Source organism: Paroedura picta, chromosome 10 (assembly GCF_049243985.1).
Source record: "Paroedura picta isolate Pp20150507F chromosome 10, Ppicta_v3.0, whole genome shotgun sequence".
Taxonomy (NCBI): Eukaryota; Metazoa; Chordata; class Lepidosauria; order Squamata; family Gekkonidae; genus Paroedura; species Paroedura picta.
In genome coordinates, this window is record NC_135378.1 from 80,001,294 (window position 1) to 80,018,632 (window position 17,339).

Genomic DNA, 17,339 nt, shown 5'->3' on the forward strand with positions numbered 1-17,339 from the left:
TCCAGAATTACCTTTGGTGGTCTTTTTTAATATATATATTTTAATTAGACTAAGGAATTTAAAAGAACTAGAATAAAGATCAAACAAAATCCGACACACCAATTCGTAAGAAAATATTGTTGTTGTTAGGTGTGAAGTCGTGTCCGACCCATCGCGACCCCATGGACAATGATCCTCCAGGCCTTCCTGTCCTCTACCATTCTCCGGAGTTCATTTAAGCTTGCACCTACTGCTTCAGTGACTCCATCCAGCCACCTCATTCTCTGTCGCCCCCTTCTTCTTTTGCCCTAAATCGCTCCCAGCATTAGGCTCTTCTCCAGGGAGTCCTTCCTTCTCATGAGGTGGCCAAAGTATTTGAGCTTCATCTTCAGGATCTGGCCTTCTAAGGAGCAGTCAGGGCTGATCTCCTCTAAGACTGACCGGTTTGTTCGCCTTGCAGTCCAAGGGACTCGCAAGAGTCTTCTCCAGCACCAGAGTTCAAAAGCCTCAATTCTTTGACGCTCAGCCTTCCTTATGGTCCAGCTTTCATAGCCATACATTGCAACTAGGAAGACCATCGCCTTGACTAGACACACTTTTGTTGGCAGGGTGATGTCTCTGCTTTTTAGGATGCTGTCTAGATTTGCCATAGCTTTCCTCCCCAGGAGCAAGTGTCTTTTAATTTCTTTGCTGCAGTCCCCATCTGCAGTGATCTCGGAGCCCAGGAAAATAAAATCTGTCACTACCTCCATTTCTTCCCCATTTGCGAGGAATTGAGAGGGCCAGATGCCATGATCTTCGGTTTTTTGATGTTGAGTTCCAAGCCAACTTTTGCGCTCTCCTCCTTCACCCGCATCAACAGGCTCTTTAGTTCCTCTTTACTTTCTGCCATTAGAGTGGTATCATCTGCATATCTGAGGTTGTTGATATTTCTCCCTGCAATCTTGATCCCAATTTGTGACTCATCTAACCCTGCCTTTCTCATGATGTACGTATACAAGTTAAATAGGCAAGGCGACAGTATACAGCCTTGCCGAACTCCTTTCTTAATTTTGAACCAATCGGTGATTCCATGCCCGGTTCTGGACACGTTCCAGTTTGTCTACATCCCTCTTCAACTGAGGTGCCCAAAACTGAACACAGGACTCCAAGTGAGGCCGAACCAGAGCAGAGTACACCAAAAGAGAATGTTTTTTCAAGACCTATTTAAGCCAATTCCCTTTATTCCCGAGGCTTTTCCCAAAAAACAGTATGCTAATTTAAAAGCAGGGAAGGAAAAGAGAAATACTTTTAGAAAGAAAGAAAGAAAGAAAGAAAGAAAGAAAGAAAGAAAGAAAGAAAGAAAGAAAGAAAGAAAGAAAGAAAGAAGAAAGAAAGAAAGAAAGAAAGAAAGAAAGAAAGAAAGAAAGAAAGAAAGAAAGAAAGAAAGAAAGAAAGAAAGAAAGAAAGAAAGAAAGAAAGAAAAGAGGGAACAGGAACAATTTATTCTTGGAAGGCCGAGGATGTTGATTATCACTGCTCGTTTCCAGGTGCAAAAACACTGCTGCTAACGTAACCAATTCGGTTGCACTCAGCTACCCAAACACACCTGGAGCTTTTCAAAAACTGACTTAATATTGTATTAAAAGTAAACATGTTAAGGACAAGAACATTTAGAGTCATCAGAAAGAGCTGCCGGCCTCCATATGTTATTTGAAGGGAAGGGCTTGTGTGTGTACAGGCACATGCGCACACACAACAATTTTAAAAGCTTCCCGGGTGACCTCATGGAAAGGGCAAATCCTTTTGCTTTGGAATCAGGTGTTAGAGGCCAGCCAGGAAACCAGAAGCTGGGAAGTCTTTCATTTTATTGATCTGGTCATTTATGTATGTTATTTATATGCCACCTCCCCCATGGAGACACAAGGCGGGTTGTGAATGTGTCTGTTGTGGGGAGAGGAAAGGGAGGGCGACTGTAAGCCACTTTGAGACTCCTTCTGGTAGAGAAAAGTGGCATATAACAACCAAGTCTTCTTCAAATCCCTCTCCTTCCTCTCCCTATGGCTGTGCACGTTCCTAATGGGTAGGCTCCAGAGGCAGTAAGCAAGACACCAGCTGTTTATTTTTCAAAATGATGAAATGGCAGGGCTCATGCTCCCCAAAGAGCCACACTTTCTAATCTGGACACCATGATTTGGAGTAGAAAAAGCTCAATACAGCAGCAGCAGCAGCAGAAGAAACAGAAAGAGAAGAGCTGAGTTTTTGTACCTGGCTTTTGGCTACCCGAAGGAGTCTCAAAGTGGTTCACAACTGCCTTCACTTCCTTTCCCTACAACAGACACCCTGTGAGGTAGGTGGCGCTGAGAGAGCTCTGAGAGAACTGTGCCTGGCCCAAGGTCACCCAGCAAGCCTCGTGTGTCTCAAAGGGGCCTGTAATCACCTTCCCTTCCTCTCCCCACAACAGGCACCCCGTGAGGTAGGTGGGGCTGAGAAAGCTCTGAGAGACCTGTGCCAGATCCAAAATCACCCAGCGGGCCTCATGGGTCTCAAAGTGGCTTACAATCACCTTTCCCTTCCTCTCTCCACAACAGACCCCTTTTGAGGTAGCTGGGGCTGAAAGAGCTCTGAGAGAACGGTGCCTGGCCCAAGGTCACCCGGTTGGCTGCTCGTGGAGGAGGAGCAGGGAATCAAACCACTCTCTCCAGATTAGAGGCCACTCCTCTTAACCACAACACCAAGCTGGCTCTGAACACAGAGGGGAGAGGAAAAAGCCAAAGGTTGGCAAGTCAGCTGACGGCAGGGCCTTAGTGAGGCATACAACAGGTTCCCTACGAAGCACTCTTGGCGGTGTGTTATGACAGCACCAGGCTGGAGTAGCCCAGAGGCCCTGCTCTACAGCCCCTTACGGGGGTATGAAGCTTCACCAGATGCCTCTCCGGGGCTCCCCACGCCGGCGGATGAATCGGAGAGAGGGGCAGCCTGCTCCCCGGTATCTATGCCTTAAGGACAAGCCGTCCTATGCAAAGCGTCTTGGCACCTGCACAGACATCCACGGTTTTCAGGAAACCGTAGCACAAATCTCCAGGTGTTCTTCAGGCGTGTAGAAAGACGAAGGAATGTTGACACAAGCGGCTGATTCACAAGGCCTGTGACAGGAAGAACCAGCGGAGGATCTCAGGTGTGCAGGTGGTTTTATTTATTTTTTTTAAACCTAGTGGAAATTTTTCAGATTAACATCCTGCTGCATGCAGACGTTCTTACCCTGAACATCTAGCGACAGCAGGGGTCCCTCTTTTACCCGACCATCTCCTGTTTGGTCGGCTCACCGCCTTTCTTCCCTTTCTCCCCAGAATCAGAGCTGGAAGGACCTCCGGGGTCATCTCGCCGAGCCCCTGCACAATGCAGGAAATCCACAGCTACCTGCCCACCCACAGGTAATTTGCATTCCCACAAGCTTGACCCTATTTATGTCATTTCCCCAGGCCCCCAATAGTTCTGCAACACCAGACGCAGGACGCAAATTTGAATGTATGCCTTTAAAGTCCCTCGTTATTCTGTCATCTTTTCACACTCTGATTTTACACGGTCTCCCTGTTTGCATTTCGAGCCAGCTTTTCGCCCCTTTCCCCCCCTAATCTCGTTACATGGCTCATTAGCTCACACATACCCGCACATCGCTTACTTTTGCTGATCGCTTACTTTTGCTGGTGTCGTTCAGAGAGCCTGGAAACCTCCGCCGCTAATTTCCTGGCGATGAAGTCTTCCCTTCTCAGCACTTCGCCACTTCCTCGGAAACCCAGCTCCACCAGCTGGCGGGCCATCTCTTCATTCTGGGGAGACAACAGGGAGGGTCAGAGGAAAGAGGGGAGCACTGACCGGGGGCTGCCACCCGAAAAAGAAGCCCAGGATGGTTTGCTCACGCTGGGCCGGCTAACAAGCTGCTGCCAGGGCTTTTCTATTCCAGTCCGTCTCGCAATCCGTGTCCTGTTCTTCGTCCAACTGAAAACATCACCAGGTGTTTCTGCTTGCCTGCCTGACAGTCCCAAAACGGCACAATTTCTTTTTTAATCGACTGAAAAATAATTGCGCAAATAGTCACAGTCCCAAGAAGAGCTGGTTTTATACCCCGCTTTTCACTGGCCAAAGGAGGCCCAAAACAGCTTACAAATGCCTTTCACTTCCTTTCTCCATAACAGACACCCTGTGAGGTAGGTAGGGCTGAAAGAGCTCTGAGAGAACTGATCTGCAAGAACAGCTCTGAAACAATGGTGACTGGCCCTGCTGGCCGCATGCAGAGGACTGGGGACTGTTCTCCAAATTAGAGGCCACTACTCTTAACAACTACACCATACTGGCTGTGTACACAGAATCGTCAAACAATGACATGGTTGGTCTTAAAGATGCCCCTGGACAGAAACTTTAGTCTTAGGACTGTACTGCAAGACATCTGTGTTCCTGCAACTACACTGTGGTGACTCCATTTTGGTGTAGTGGTTAGGAGTGTGGACTTCTAATCTAGCAAACTGGGTTCGATTCTGCACTCCCCCACATGCAGCCAGCTGAGTGACCTTGGGTTCGCCACAGCACTGATCAAGCTGTCCTGAATGAGCAGTGATATCAGGGCTCTCTCAGCCTCACCCACCTCACAGGGTGCCTGTTGTGGGGAGAGGAAAGGAAAGGTAAGGCAGATGTAAGCCGCTTTGAGCCTCCTTCGGGTAGAGAAAAGCGGCACATAAGAACAAACTCTTCTTCTTCTTTAGTAATCTCTCAGCCTCACCTCCCTCACAGGGTGTCAGTTGCGAGGAGAGGAAAGGGAAGGTGATTGTAAGCCATTTGAGACTCCTTTGGGTAGAGAAAAGCAGCATCTAAGAACCAACTCTTCTTCTTCATTTTTAAAAATGCAACTGTATTTATTTATATGCATTTGTATATTTTTAAAAATAACCTCTGACTCATCTCTTCCATGTTGGCAGCACAAACCTCAGCACCAGGGCTTCTTAGGTTGCCCTCCCCCTGGAGCCCTCTTTGGTAGAGGCCCCTTCCATTACCAGAGAGGCTGTGAGTTCTCAGCCCCTGCAGGCTTTGGAGAGGTTAGCGAAGACGCTCCCTCTGCCAAAAGGCACCTGGGCTGCCAGGTGTCGTTTCAGGGCTGGCGCTTTGGTGAATCTTCCTTTGCCAAGTTTTGATCCTATTAATTTATGATCGACTGTTGGTTTCTGTCAGCTGTGCTGGAATTCTTTTTCTCTAGCCCTGCAAGCGACGTGGCAGGGCTGCCAACAGCTGAACTGGCTCGTCCAGCTGCCCCTTGAATATCCGTTTGGTCTGCAGGGTGATATTATTTCGATATTATTTTCAGGTGATATTATTTTGCTACATGTTCCATGGTCCATTTATTGAACTCCGGTTGAAGAGACCCCTTTATTTAATTTCTTTTTGGTCATTTGGCATATCCTGGAGGCCTGGAGTAATCAGAGCACAAATAAATGACAGATTCCAATCTGAACCAAGTGTCTAGCCATCTGTGATCAATTTCATATATTCATTTATCTTGCAGATTGGCTTAATGGAACCACACTCAAGGTGGACCAAATTTGTGCTTTGACTCGTTCAAGAAAGAAGAAGAGTTGGTTCTTATAGGCAGCTTTTCTTGAAGGAGTCTCAAAGCGGCTTACAGTCGCCTTCCCTTTCCTCTCCCCACCACAGACACCCTGTGAGGGAGGTGAGGCTGAGAGAGCTCTGAGAGAACTGTGACGGGTCCAAGGTCATCCAGCTCGCTGCATGTTTATTTATTTATTTTCTTAGATTTTTATTCCGCCCCCCTATATGGCTCAGAGTGGCTTACATGAAACGTTGTGGGGTGTTGTGAAGGAGTTCTCCAGATTAGAGGCCCCCACTCAGTCATCACACCAAGTGGCTCTCAAAGAAGCACAGGTGGGTTTTTTGTATCCTGCTTTTTACTACCCAAAGAAGTTTCAATCACCTACCCGTCCTCTCCCCACAACGGGCAGCTTGCAAAGCAGGTGAGGCTGTGAGAGCTCAGGGAGAACTATGTATGACTGGCCCAAAGTCACCTATCTGGCTGCATGTGGAGGAGCCGGGAATCAAAACCAACTCTCCAGATTAAAGTCCACTGCTTTTATCCGCTACAACGAGCTGGCTCTCTAGGGCTGAAGCCCCACAATAGACACCCCGTAAGGTGTGTGGGGCTGAGAGAGCTCTGAGAGAACTGTTCAGTCAGAACAGCAGTATCAGGGCTGTGACTGGCTCAAGACCACCCAGCTGGCTGCATGTAGAGGAGCAGGGAATCAAACCCAGCTTGCCAGATTAGAAGCTGCCGCTCTTAACCACTACATCATAAATAAGTCTGCCAAATGACCTTGGATCAGTCTTCTTTGCCTAAGCTACCTCACAAGGTTGTTGTGAGGATACAACGGAACAGTATATGCCACGCTGAGCTGCTGGAGGAAGAGTGAGGTAAGGATCGAGGGGACAGAGATGCTTTCCGTTTTGGGGTGGAGAAAAGGCCTGCCAACGACCGTCTGAAGCAGGGGTAGTCAAACTGTGGCCCTCCAGATGTCCATGGACTACAATTCCCAGGAGCCCCTGCCAGCATTCGCTGGCAGGGGCTCCTGGGAATTGTAGTCCATGGACATCTGGAGGGCCGCAGTTTGACTACCCCTGGTCTGAAGGCTCGATGGTGGAGCTGAGAATCAACTCTGCACCTCCTTTGTCCAAATAACACTGGGTTGTGCCAATTAAAAAATTCAGGGCCCCATTCTTGCAGGATGGTCGGGAAATGCGGCTAAAAGGGCTTGGGGGTCCAGCTGCCCACAGACCATTTGGATCTTAAGCCGGGGGTCTGACTTTTCGACCATGTCGCTCTGTAAAACAACAAGCGGCCTGTGATATACAAATAAGACTACAGAAAAGGATCGATGGAACGCAGAGGCCTTCCGTGGCTCGTGGATCACTAGCTGAGAAACAGGGACAAAGTTAGCAAGCAGAAGCTGCTTCACACACACCAACACCCACATGCACAAAAGCTGCGCAGCTCCGGCTTTCCATGGGCTCAAAAGTGAAATAATATTTCCACCTAGTGGCAGCTTTACAGAACGACAAACCAATTTAATTCAGCGCCCTGATCCTTACAGCAGGGTACCTACAACAGGCAGTGGAGCCTGCTGGAGTAGTTACACCCTGCTTTTCTCCCAGTGGGGAAGCAAAGTGACTTACAACATCCTCTTCTCCTCCACGACAACTCTAAGAAGTAGATGCGATGACCAGGCACACCTTTCCCGCAGCAGTGACCAAATTGTTCTTAGAACAAAGGCTGGACAGGGTTGCTGTGCAGAAGAAACGTTTAAGGCCTCCCACGGCAGTTGTAGTAGAGTTGAAACATTTGAGGCCTACTGCACAGGGTTGTTGCGCAGATGAAACAGGAGGCAAAAGAACCTCTGCAACAGCATTCCAATTCATCTGCACAACAACCCTGCGTGGTATGCCTCAAACCTGCAGAGAGTCAACCTGATGGAACAGCCTGCCATCCGAGCCCTGCCGAACTTCAGATAGTCTCGCAGGGCTTGTAAAACAATGTTATTCCGCCACGCCTAAGGTTGAGGCCTAAACTATCTAATCCACCCGCCTTCCTGTCCGAATCCAACTCAAATGGCCATCTCTATGACCCCCCCCACCGCCTTCCCATGATAGAAAGAGCAGACCATTAATTCTTTCTTGTTTCAATGCCTATGATTTAATGTATATACCTAAAATCTCCATTTCTGTGCTTCAATTATACGCTTTTTACCTTTCCGGCAATCCGCCCTGAGTCTCACAAGTTATGGCAGTAAATAAATGCAATCGTAATACTAATTATATAAATATCGAAAACAAAACAAAAAAATACAATCCCCTGTGAGCGCCTGTTGTCGGAGGAAGAGTCGGGCAAGAGACAGGAAGAAATAGAATTAAATGGGAAAAGTGCTGCAGCTCTTTCGCTGCCACCATCCCCCTTGCTAGAACTCTAGAAGACCTGATAGACCCAGCACTGAGGTGGAACTATCAGCATCTCCTCAACACTACAGTTCCCAGGTGACTTCAGGATTAAGATAACACCCTGAGCCTGCTTGGTTTGCGGATTTGCAAATGAGCCCTTGGAAGCAGGAAAGAGCCTTCTTTAGGAAAAAAACATGGGCGCTGGACCATGAATTATGCCACAGTCCCTTAGGCCAGTCCCTCTGTCATATTCTACCTAGGGGTGTCAGATTCCACACCCCACTGTCCCCTGCTACCAGGCCCACCGCTCCACCGCCAATCAGCTAACTTGTGGGGGAGGAGACCCACCCCTCCAAAAAGGGAAGGACACCAGGCATTTCAGTGACTTGCCTACATAACTTCAACGTGACCCAGAAGTGACATAGGCACGTTGGGGAAGACACTCTGTGGTTTTGGGCAAAGAAAGAGCAGTTTTTACTCCTTTCTTAAAGGAAGGAAATATCTTGGGGACCCAATTTGTGCCATGGAAGTTCACTGGGTGAGCTTGGCCCAGCAAACCTACCTCACAGGGTTGTTGTGAAGTTAAAATGAGAAAGGTGGAGCAGAAATGAATGAAATACGATCAAATAAATAACTCAAGAAAACAGAGGAGCCGCCACACGGGCAGGACATTTCTACCAAGGAAGCTGTATTTTCTTGTTTGTAACAATGGCACCCACAGTAGGGTTGGGAAGCCGCATAAGAAGAAGGCATTCCTCTGGGAAATTCCAGCTCAGATAGAGTTGCCAACAACCCTGGAAGGGGGGAAGAAGAAGAAGAACAAGAAGAGGAGGAGGAGGAGTTGGGGGGGGGTTGCACCCTGCTTTTTACAAGCTGAGGGAGCTGACAATTGCCTACCCTTCTTCTCTCCACAAGGTGGAGAGGGGTGAGGGGAGGTGGCGAGGGGTGAGAGGGCTCTGGCAGAACTGTGACTTGCCCAAGGTCCCCCAGAAGGCCTCAATCACCTTTCTTTCCTCTCCCCACAAGACACCCATTGAGGTAGGTGGGGCTGAGAGAGCTCTGAGAGAACTGACCAGCCCAAGGTCCCCCAGCTGCCTGCAATGTGGAGGAGTGAGGAAATCCAACCCAGCTCTGCAGAATAGAGGCTGCCTCTCTGAACCACACCAAGCTGACTCTACCAGTTGATTAGATTTGGCAGGTGATATTATTCACCTTCTTGTCTAGAAAAGCTTCAGCTGCCCAGACTTTTTTTTTCCTCCACCATCAACGGAATATGTAATCAATCAATCAATCAATCAATCAACCGACTGCATACACACACAGAGCCCTTTGCAAAACCCATATAACTGCATGGGACTTTTCAGTGTCTATTACCGGATGCTATTTTGGATGTCATTTTTTGCTTTGGGGCAACAAAACACAAAACAAAAGCAGAGTGGAAACACGAGGCAAGCAACAGGAGAGGCTCCAGTGTCAGTTTCCCACGCTGCAGGCAAGCCCGCCGGCAACAGGCGCCCGCCCAGCGGGGCGAAGCGGTCCTGGCTGCACTCTGCACATGTTCAGAAGCCCCTTCGGCGTCCCTAGTCGCTCCCGGGCGGGGGGGGGAGCCGAGGCCTCACCTCCAGGTAGTAGAGGTCCTGCGTGGTGATCTGCGAGTCCAGGTAGTCCTCGTAGGTGTTGAACTGGGTGACGATGTGGTCCAAGGCGGCGCCGGCGTCGTCGCCCTCCAGGCCCGCCATGCTGCGCCCGCGTCCATGGCAACGGGCCCCAGCGACGGGACTCCGCCCACCGCCCCGCGCCTTCACCAACCGGGGGGACGGACGCTGCCGTGTGCCACGCCCCTCACTCCGACTGGCCCCGCCTCTTCGCTCCCAGGCAGAACGGAGAAGGGAACCGCGCGCCGGGAAGCCCCGCCTACCGGCTTCTGGACGCCCAATCGCATCTGGCAGAGGCGTCCCGCCCCGTCCCCGCTCGCGGGGCGTCGTCTTTCGGGAGACACAGCGCGCCTCGTCGGATGCAATGGGGGTCCCGAGACTCCGAGGCCGTACACAAAGGGGTGGGGGGGGGGAATGACACCACGACCCCCCAAAAAAGATTATATAAATGAAATAATACAAAAAAGCTATTCGTTGAACCAATGAAAGCCTATTTATAATGGTAACAGATAGGAAAATAATAGGAATTAAAAAAAATAAAGGAAAAGTGTGAAATATCTTATTTTCTCAAATGTTCTGGGATGTTTTGTAACCTCCCACCTCCCCTTTTAAAAAATCCTGTCCATGGGCCTGCAAGACTCTTGTTATTTTGGCACACAAAAACAGCTACCCTGCTGGAACGTATTAAACAGGGCTGCCGGCCCCCACCCCCCTCCCATGGCTGGAGAACTGGGATTTCAACTCATCTCAAGGTGTCTCCTTGAGTTCACTTTGGAAGGAGGGTTCTGCGGCATTCTCAAGCCCTCCCTAGACTCCAGCCCTCAGATCTCCAGGAATTTTGCAGCCAAAGTTGGCAACTACCCCATGCTTACTCAGAAGACGGCTTCATGTGTGCAATGAGGCTTACTTGCTGATAACCGCATTGCATTGCAGCCATGCAGCGTGGCTTCCAATGCACGTTTTCTCAGAAGTAAGACCTACATCTTTTAAATTTTAGTGGGTATTGTGTCTGTACACCTACTGAGCTTAGTGGCATTAGATACCTCGGGAAGATTGCGTGTCTGGTCTGATGTACTAGGTTCTCTCCCCCCCTCCCCAAAGTGCCTCACTCAGCTGTCACCTAAACTAGCCTAAGTATACAAATAGCCTCACATTGTTTAAGGAAGGCAGCTAGTGTGGTTCGCTTTTAAAATGCAGTTTTGTGGTGAAAGAACAACTGATTTGCTGATAATAAAAGACCCCGTAAGCCATAAAAGTATGAAGTGTCTTTATTGTCACTGTATGTGCAAGTGGTGTAACAAAGTAAGCTACACAGGGTGGTCTTGAGACTGTCTTCTGGCAGGAATCTTTGAACAGTACATTCAATCAGTTACTACTGGATTCTGATTTTATAGTACATTTGATCAGTTTGCCATAATTGAATAATATGACCCTAACTTCTTAACTAATGTTCATTGCAGAAATGGGATTACTTTTTTAAAAAACCTGTTCCCAATCATCATGTGATTATAAAAAAGAGCTTGAGGTCTGAGACAGGATCTTTATCCTGGGAATGCAATTGGCCAGCTCATGCTGAGATCCAGTCAGTTCGAAGTGAAGCTGACCAATAGCGCCCACTGGTGGGAAGATCTTTTGTTCTGTTATTTTATGCTGCTTTCTGTGCTGTTTTTATAGCCGTTTCTCATGGCTTGTTCTTATGTATTTTTAAAATACTAATCCTTCTTGTTATTTTTTTGCTTTGCTGGCCTTATCTTGTGCTGGTTTTGTAGACTGTTCTTATGAATAAAATACTGATCATTCTTTGCCATTTTTTTTAGCTTTGCTGGCCTGATTTCATGCTGTCTGCATAGTTGTTTCTAATGGTTTCTTCTTACGGGTTTCTAAAATACTAATCACTCTTGTTATTTCTATGCTTTGCTGCCTCATTTTATGCTGCTTCTAACAGCTTGTTCTTATGGATTAAAAAAAAATTAAATCAGTCTTCTTGTTGTTTTATTTTATTTTTATTTTTTGGGCCTTTGCTGGCCTTCTTCAGAAACTCTACGGAGAGGTGATCTCTAAATCAACACATAGGAGCCACTTGCTCTGTTGTTCAGAATAAGCCTCCGCGGAGATCCACCTGCACACTGGTGCAGTCTGCCAGCATTGCTCTCCAGTCTAATTTTAAAGTCCCCAGAAGCTCTCCCGAGCAACGTCTGCCATTTATTTTCCCAAGAGAGCCGCCCCCCCCCCCCGCCCCCCAAGGAACTGGAACGATTGTCAGCAAGTTGAATCATCACCTGATCAGTACAAGATTCTTTTCCTCCGGGCTGGTGCTCTGGAAGCATAGGGTGAGATAACCAGACGTGACTTTCTCTCTTGCGTCTTCCCTTCTTGGATTTGAGCACGTAATGCCACAAACATTTGCTCAGAAAGCAGACGGGCGAACGCTAGCGCACTTCAGATGATGCACTGTCAATGTGCTTTTGCAGCTGGATTTTCCTGAGCAAAACAGGAAAATGCTTCTGTTTATAGCTGGAATGAATTTCACTCCAAGAGCAGACATTTCGAATGGCCAACAGCTGCCTAAATCTTCACAGGCTCTTCCAAGGCGAACGCTGAAGGCTGGGCCCGTTTCCGGTGCCGGCTGCTGCACAAAAGGCAATGCGAGAACACGGAGGGGGAGCAGTTCAGAAAGGGAAGCATCTGATGGACAGAGAAGCGCACAGAGAGGGGAAGGCCGCCGCGCCCGCTTTGGTAAAAACCCACGAGCGGCGATCAAAAGCCGGCACTGACAACAGCACTGGCTCTTTTAGCTGCTTTCGCTCTGATCCTCAAGGATGGATAGAAGGCTGGGCCTGCCTTATTGAGAGATGCCAGGAGCGAGAGAGGGGATGAGAAATGCAAAAGGAAGGCTTCAGAAAGCACACGAGGGGGGAACCATGACAGCACTTGGGAAGGTATTTTTGCCTGTGACAATCCCCTCCTTCTCCCCACAACACGCACCTGGTGCGGTAGGTGGGACCGAGAGAGCCCCAAGAGAGCTGCTCTCTGAGGACAGCTCTCAAAGGACTGTGACTGGCCCGAGGTCACCCGGACAGCTACAGGTGGAGGAGGAATGGGGAAATCAAACCCGGCTCTCCAGATTAGGAGCTGCCACTCTTAGCCTCGACACCAAGGTGGCTCTTAAGACCTGGTGATTTCCTATCTGCCACCGGGACTTCAAAACGTGCTGCTTGAAACAGGCCTTTTTTTGCCCTGCCTAATGAAGGAGCCCCAAGGAAGGGTGTTCTGGCATAATTTCTGTGCTGCCGCTCCATGGGACCCCCTCAGGTCCATGGCACTGTTGATGTTGCTTTATAACTCACATACCAATTAGGAATAGTTCCCCCTTTTTTCCCCTTTTTTTTCCTGAAGTGTCACAGAGTTTTAGAATTCCATCACATATACCCCCGGGGTGGGAGGTGGGGGGGGAATCTTGGAGTCAAGGAAAATACTGCCAAGGAAGCATTGCTGTAATTGCACCTTGGAGGATATTGAAAGAACAACCCAAAAAGAGCATCCTTCCCTTCCCCCCCCCCCTCCGAAGTTAAGACAGACGAGTCTTCTCGACTCTCACCTGATTGCCATGGAATTGGGTCAATTAACTCCTTTCCCCACCAAAGATTATAATGACAAGATGGGGGCTGTAATTGGAAGATTGCATAGGGAGCTAATCCCTCGGTGGGGGAGACAGTCTCTCTCATCTCCGTCACCTGGCAAAGAAGAAGAGCTTGCCTGGGTGCGGAGAGATGGAGTGATTGCATTTAAATAAATTTACATGTCTTCCAAAACTGCACTGCTGTGAGAGGTAGGGTTTGGGTTTTTTCTTTCTTTCTTTCTTCTTCTCACAGGCTCCTCAAGATAAAGACGCAGCCGGATTGGAAGTTTTTGAAAAGGAAGATTGCCCTGTATTGTTACAGGCCCGACTGCTGTGACTTTGACAGAAGTCCTTTAAAAAGAACATCAAAACTTGTCCTTTTTCTTTCGTAAAAGGCATTTAAGAGGGGATGCATGTTCAGCTCTGGAAGACAAGATGAAACAGGGACAATCCTGTATTTCACTGCTCCTGTGTGTGCCAGTCGCCTAGGCAGGTTGATCGCTGCATGCAGACATGATGGGAAACCATCAAGGACTTTGTAATAGGGTGTTTGTTTGATTGCCTTAATAAAACCCCCACACACTTAGCATGTTTTTCCAGTTCAGCATGGGTGTCTTTTATTGCTATCATTTGTAATACATTTCATGGATTTTTTTTTAATGAATATCTCCAGGCATTCTCCAACCTAGATCTGGTGACCCTCTTTATTTATGCAGAATCATAGAACCATAGAGTTGGAAGGGGCCAGACAGGCCATCTAGTCCAACCACCTGATCAATGGAGGATCATCCAGGAGAAGTCTCTGTCCAGCCGCTGCTTATAGAATCATGGAGTTGGTAGAGGCCAGACAGGCCATCTAGTCCCATCCCTTGCTCAAGGCAGCATCAGCCTAAAGCATCCATGAAAAGTATCTCTCCAGCCACTACTTATAGACTCCTAGAACCATAGAGTTGGAAGGGGCCATACAGGCCATCTAGTCCAGGGGTAGTCAAACTGTGGCCCTCCATATGTCCATGGACTACAATTCCCAGGAGCCCCTGCCAGCAAATGCTGGCAGGGGCTTCTGGGAATTGTAGTCCATGGACATCTGGAGGGCCGCAGTTTGACTACCCCTGATCTAGTCCAACTCCCTGCTCAATGCAAGATCAGCTGAAAGCATCCAGGTGAAGTCTCTGTCCAGCCACTGCTTGAAGACCACCAGTGAGGGGGAGCTCACCACCTCCTTAGCAAGCCGATTCCGCTGCTGAACTCCTGACTGTGAAATTTTTTTTCCTGATGTCTAACCAATATCATTCTCCACATAGTTTAAACCTATTAAAGGTAAAGATAAAGGTATCCCCTGTGCAAGCACCGAGGCATGTCTGGGCCTTGGGTTGACGCCCTCCAGCGTTTTCATGGCAGACTCAATACGGGGTGGTTTGCCAGTGCCTTCCCCAGTCATTACCATTTACCCCCCAGCAAGCTGGGTACTCATTTTACCGACCTCGGAAGGATGGAAGGCTGAGTCAACCTTGAGCCGGCTGCTGGGATTGAACTTCCAGCCTCATGGACAGACAGCTTCAGACAGCATTTCTGCTGCCTTACCACCCTGCGCCACAAGAGTCTCTTAAAACCTATTACTACGGGTCTTATCCTCTGCTGCCAACAGGATTCATAACTTCCATATCTTTCTATCCAATTCAGTGTCCATGGTTCACATGAGTTATTTTAACTCTCTGCATTTTCTGCTACCCACAATGAAAATCCAAGCTGAAAGCATGGTAGATACCAAAAGGGCTCAAGCCAGGAGATGGGATTCACTGGTAAGTCCTATCCATGGAGCCTGACTTCCTGGATTTTGCCCCTACTGACTTCCTGGATTTTGCCCCCGAGTTCTAATCGATCTGAATTCAGCAGGATCCACAATGGAAAAAACAAAGTAAGTACAGAATCAGCCTATGTAAACTCAGACGACCAGTCTACAAAGTAGTTACGTGCATGCTGGAGTAATTGATTCTTAAGTGTTTTGTCTGTATTCACACAGGCCATGATGCAGTTCTTGGCTTTGGACTGAGTGATGGAGAACGAGCCTTTGAGAGGGGCCTGGAGAGATGGAAGGCCTGCAGTCACCCTGCCCAGGGTGACTCCTGAATGTTGATGTCCACCAAGACAAACAAGTGGTCATTTTCCCCGAAGGATTTCTAGCATGGTTCCCCCCCCCCTTCTTTCGAGAAACGGTAGTCGTCAGGTCCCCATCAGTGGCAAGCCCATGAGGTTCTGAGGAAGAATCTCTGCTCTGGTTTGGCCTCACTTGGAGTCCTGTGTTCAGTTTTGGGCACCACAGTTGAAGAGGGATTTAGAGAAACTGGAGTGTGTCCAGAGGAGGGCTATGAAGATGGTGAGGGGTTTGGAGACCAAGATGTATGAGGAAAGGTCGAGGGAGCTTGGTCTGTTTAGCCTGGAGAGGAGGCGACTGATATCCATCTTCAAGTATTTAAAAGGCTGCCATGTAGAGGATGGAGCAAAGTTGTTTTCTCTTGCCCCGGAGGGACGGACCAGAACCAATGGGATGAAATTAATGCAAAAGAAATTCTGTCTAAACATCCGGAAGAAGTTCCTGACAGTCAGAGCGGTTTCTCAGTGGAACAGGCTTCCTCGGGAGGTGGTGGGTTCTCCATCTTTGGTGATTTTTAAACAGAGGCTGGATAGCCATCTGACGGAAAGGCTGATTCTGTGAAGGGTCAAGGGGGTGGCAGGGGACAGTGGATGAGCGAGAGGGTTGTGAGTGTCCTGCATAGTGCAGGGGGTTGGACTAGATGACCCAGTGGGTCCCTTCCAACTCTTTGATTCTATGAGAAGCAGTGTGGGGAGTTCTGCCAGGATCAGCACCGGAGCCACAGGGACTACCAGCAGCCTCAGAACCTGAACCAGGTACAAGCACTCGGCTGGTGACAGAAGCATCAGCTGATTCTCCACCCTCAAGCCCAAAAAACAACAGCCTGGCAAGCAACACTTTGTTTTACTGCAGAGATCCCGCTCAGCTAGATTAGCAGCTCAACACAGGACTGGCCTTCACGAGTGCTTGCAGAGCCTCAACCCATCAGGCAACTGTGCATGTTTAGCTGAGCATGGAGTGGAGGCAGAAAACTCTCTGTGCCCCTTATTGCTCTCCCATCCCTGCTCCCTTGCCTTGATCGGATTCCGTGTGCCCTGCTGACCTTAGGCGAGTGACCTGGATTGCCTCTTCTGCTCTTGTCTGATTCGACTGATTGTGACTTTCAGGCATTTCAGCTCTGACCTTCAGCTTGTTTTACAAGTTTGTGTGTTCTCCTTCTAGAAACTATCAGCCTGGCAACATGCCCCTCCTCGGCCATGTCTGGGACAGTGACAGTAGTCATGATAGGGGTGCATTGATGTTGTAAAAAAAAAAAAGTCAAGAATCTCGCCTGTGTGGGTGCTAAGACATGGTTCCCAAAGGACAATCCTAAATTGGCCTGTTTATATACATTGGTGGAGATTGCAGACCGTGTGAAGTGGCAGCCTGTTGCAGCCGGACTGACTTGTCCACCTGGTGATACCTTCAGATCAGTGGTCCCCAACCTGCGGTCTGTGGCCCGGTGCCGGGCTGCGAAGGCCAGGGCGCAGGGCTGTGGTTCCCTCTCCCTGCCCCCCCCCCCGCAGTAAAAAATCTTCCCAGGCTGCAAGCTTGCGGCCTGGGAAGCTTCTTATTGCGGGAGGGCGAGGAGAGGGAATCAGGGCTGCACCGCGCATAGCGCATGCGAGGCCCAGCTGCACGTGTGCACATGCGTGCTGCGCGGCCAAAATCGTGCACGTGCGGCACTTTCACGCATGCGCGAAAGTGCCGCGCACGCGCGATTTCGGCCGCGCAGCATGCATGTAGGTATGCGCGGCCCGGCCGTGCATGTAGGCATGCGCGGCCTGGCCGTGCATGCGCAATGCGCGAGTGCGGCCACACATGCGTGATGCGTGGGCGTGGGCGTCGCCCTGCCGGTCCCCAGCCAAAAAAGGTTGGGGACCACTGCTTCAGATGACTGATTTTGATCATTAGGAAAACCACTGTTTTCAAAGAAGTTTTTAATGCCCTGCTTTTTCTCTACTCAAAGGAGACCCAAAGT

The 17,339-nt window shown here is 49.1% G+C and overlaps 1 protein-coding gene across 1 annotated transcript in view; it reads right to left on the reverse strand.

The window, feature by feature from the left end:
- The window catches only part of CFAP299 (cilia and flagella associated protein 299), a 223,368-nt gene extending 213,625 nt beyond the window's left edge, over positions 1-9,743 (reverse strand). Inside the window, exons 1-2 of the mRNA XM_077301079.1 lie at positions 9,570-9,743; positions 3,658-3,788 (exon numbers count right to left, since the gene is read on the reverse strand). Coding sequence (XP_077157194.1) covers positions 3,658-3,788; positions 9,570-9,689 — 251 coding nt within the window. The 5' untranslated portion in view covers positions 9,690-9,743. The remainder of the gene's footprint in view (positions 1-3,657; positions 3,789-9,569) is intronic.
- Positions 9,744-17,339: the final 7,596 nt, after the last annotated feature.